Source organism: Tachysurus vachellii, chromosome 7, assembly GCF_030014155.1.
Source record: "Tachysurus vachellii isolate PV-2020 chromosome 7, HZAU_Pvac_v1, whole genome shotgun sequence".
In the NCBI taxonomy this organism is placed as follows: Eukaryota; Metazoa; Chordata; class Actinopteri; order Siluriformes; family Bagridae; genus Tachysurus; species Tachysurus vachellii.
The window spans coordinates 23617275-23619895 of record NC_083466.1 but is presented as its reverse complement, the minus strand read 5'-3'; the positions used below and the strand labels follow the sequence as shown (position 1 = coordinate 23619895).

The 2621-nt window shown below is 32.9% G+C and overlaps 1 protein-coding gene across 1 annotated transcript; it reads right to left on the bottom strand.

Moving 5' to 3' along the window:
* Nucleotides 1-302: 302 nt before the first annotated feature.
* LOC132848954 (echinoidin-like) lies at nucleotides 303-2290 on the bottom strand. Its single transcript, XM_060875064.1, has 7 exons — nucleotides 2221-2290; nucleotides 1900-1920; nucleotides 1783-1806; nucleotides 1295-1404; nucleotides 820-942; nucleotides 602-713; nucleotides 303-497 (listed from the first exon to the last, which is right to left on the bottom strand). Exons 1-7 carry the CDS (start codon nucleotides 2273-2275, stop codon nucleotides 397-399), a joined length of 546 nt encoding a protein of 181 aa, XP_060731047.1. The 5' UTR covers nucleotides 2276-2290; the 3' UTR covers nucleotides 303-396.
* Between the last annotated feature and the right edge of the window lie 331 nt (nucleotides 2291-2621).

Genomic DNA, 2621 nt, shown 5'->3' with positions numbered 1-2621 from the left:
TATATATATATATATAAATATTGGTTGTTGGTCATAGACCAGTTTAGACCTCAAAATTTATGCTTTTAAAGTGCAAAACAGATTTCAGGGAATCTGGCTATATAAATATTATACCTCTAAGACCCCTGGTGTCCTCAGAACCCATTTTAAAATATCACCTCAAGGGATCTTGGGATGTTTTGACAAAACAATTCTGCATGTGTGATTCTGCATGTGCTAGATGGATCTAGCTTTCTGAGAGTGTTTTAAAAATGACAATAAATGATAACCATGAAGAAAATAAAAACATACCCGACAAATAATGACACTTTTTTTTAGATTTTTTATTGCTGATGTTATGGAAGTCTGCCACAGAATCATTTTAGAAATTCATCAGTGACAAGGAAAAATATTGTATTATATATGGTGAGATGCAGTAGGAAGCGTTTCAGCCACTTTTCTTGGCACACACAAAGGCATAGGGGTTGTCACAAGGAGTACCATTCCAGTTTTCAGGGCTACAGATAACAGAAAAAATAAACTTGTAAAGGTATTTGAATTAAAACAAAAGCAACACACCACAAGCTATTAAGATACACACAGAAGAAGAATTTTTACTTACTACCAGCATTCATGTACACACAGTGCTCGTTGTTGTTATAATTATCTGGTTGTCCTGGATTCCACTTGGTGAAAGTCAATTTGGTGCCATCAGACCAAAAAAATTTATAAGGCTGAAAGATGAACAGAGGAAATCACAAGGTGTTTTAGTTGAATTTTTGTTTACCATGTTTAAGTCAATAAATCATGCACCATACAGTCAGACGATCCCCTGCTTACCTTCTGACAGTCACTGAGGCCGCTGTATGTTGGATTCTGCGCGGGGTCATGAGACTTTATATGCTGATATTCTTTCTCACTGTGTATTGAGACCAAGTGAGCATCAAATTTCTGACAGAATTTCTAGAAAAACAAACAGAACTGTAAAATCATTGCATGTTACCTGCAGTTATTATGCACAATTAAGGAACTGAGACTGTATACATCTCATAAATAAATCTCATTTTAAACTTTATACAGGTACCAAACAGCTATAGTAGATATTGGCCAAGACACAATCATTCATCCATTTTAGAATAAATATTTAATTTTCTGTCCTGTCCTGTTACTGTGTTACTGTTCACAGCCTTTTACTAATATAAGATTAAAACCCATTTCACCAGTGATATGTTAATAAATAATCTTTTCACAATTTCTTTTTACCTTTGTGTAAATAGAGCAAATGTAAATACAGTTGGAAAGAATTAAAATAAACCTCTGCAGAAACCCAATCCAGTCTGGCGGCGTTGTAGAAGTAGCAGCGACCACAATAGGAGGTCCATCCAGTTGGGCAGTTCTTAGAAATTGCACCCTTTACTGCCAGATCTAGAAAGAGATATATATATATATAATATGCACACACAGGTACACATTCATATGTTCTCTAAATGGAAGATAATTCTTAATGACATGATTCTTGCTTTAGTCTTTTAGCTTTTGGTCTCAGTATATTCGTTTTTGGCTGCTATAAATGACCTTGCAGCCCTTATTCGTTCAGTTATGGCCTTAATACATTAACTTGCAGCCTTAAGACTGTGGTTATAATAAAATAACCGCTACGTTACCCCAATGGTTTTGTATATTTATAACTTCTGTAATAGGACATAATCAGTTTAAATAAATTAATTACATAAAAAGAAAGTAAAGCTGGTACAAATGAGGTATTCTTAATATCATACTGATCTGTGCAGGTATTTTAATTACCTTTCACAATGTTAGGATCAGCTTCTAGAAACCAGAAGAAAGAAAAGAGTAATGTAAGTCCTGGTGGTTACAATTACAATTTAGCTGCTTTTCAAGATTTTAATATTTTAATTTTACCTGATATTGGGTTTGCCACAGCTTAAAAGGAAATGGTGGAAAGGTCATCATTTATGGTGAATTATTTTTTCGATGTTATTTATAGATATGAAGATGACGAATTTTAATGATGTTAAAAAGAAAAAAAGAAAAGAAATTATTAAGAGAGCGATCTGCCAATTGCACAATAAGAACCAAATTATATTTTTATTAATAATATGATATTTTCAAACAACCAAAATTACAGCTGTATTAAAATTTTACATAAAATGTATATCATATTCATTAACAATTTTATTTTTAGTTATATCCTAATATCCTTAATAGAGTTAAGATTCTTACCCAAAGCTGCTCCTGCTGTGGCGAGAATAATCACCACTTTGGTCTGAGAAGCCATAGTTCTTTGTTTTCACACACTGGAAGAAAAAAAAGCATGATTTGTGTTAATGTAATGAGAATTGTGTCCTCACCGTAACTCCACTTACATCTAATCAGGAGGGATTACTTGCTTGATGTAACAAATGAAGGTAAGTGATGATGCTTATATAGTGATACTGTCAGGAACTTCCTCTTTCCAAAGAAATTTTTTTTGCCTAAAACGAATAAATGATAATTGCACAATGTTCTGTGAAGATGCAAAGATAAGGACATGGAAATATTTGAGCTGACGTAGCATGTTATAATGTTTGGACATGTAATTAATTTAACACATTTAATGTTATTGTGGCTGAATCCATTCAGAC

Bases quoted from the DNA above. Each gene is read 5' to 3' on its own strand.
- LOC132848954 (XM_060875064.1), bottom strand. From the start codon at position 2,275: ATGGCTTCTCAGACCAAAGTGGTGATTATTCTCGCCACAGCAGGAGCA. The intron at 1,807-1,899 runs GTAAAATTAAAA...TCTGGTTTCTAG, and splicing joins TGTGGCAAACCCAATATCAG to AAGCTGATCCTAACATTGTG. The intron at 498-601 runs GTAAGTAAAAAT...TGTTATCTGTAG, and splicing joins TGTGTACATGAATGCTGGTA to CCCTGAAAACTGGAATGGTA.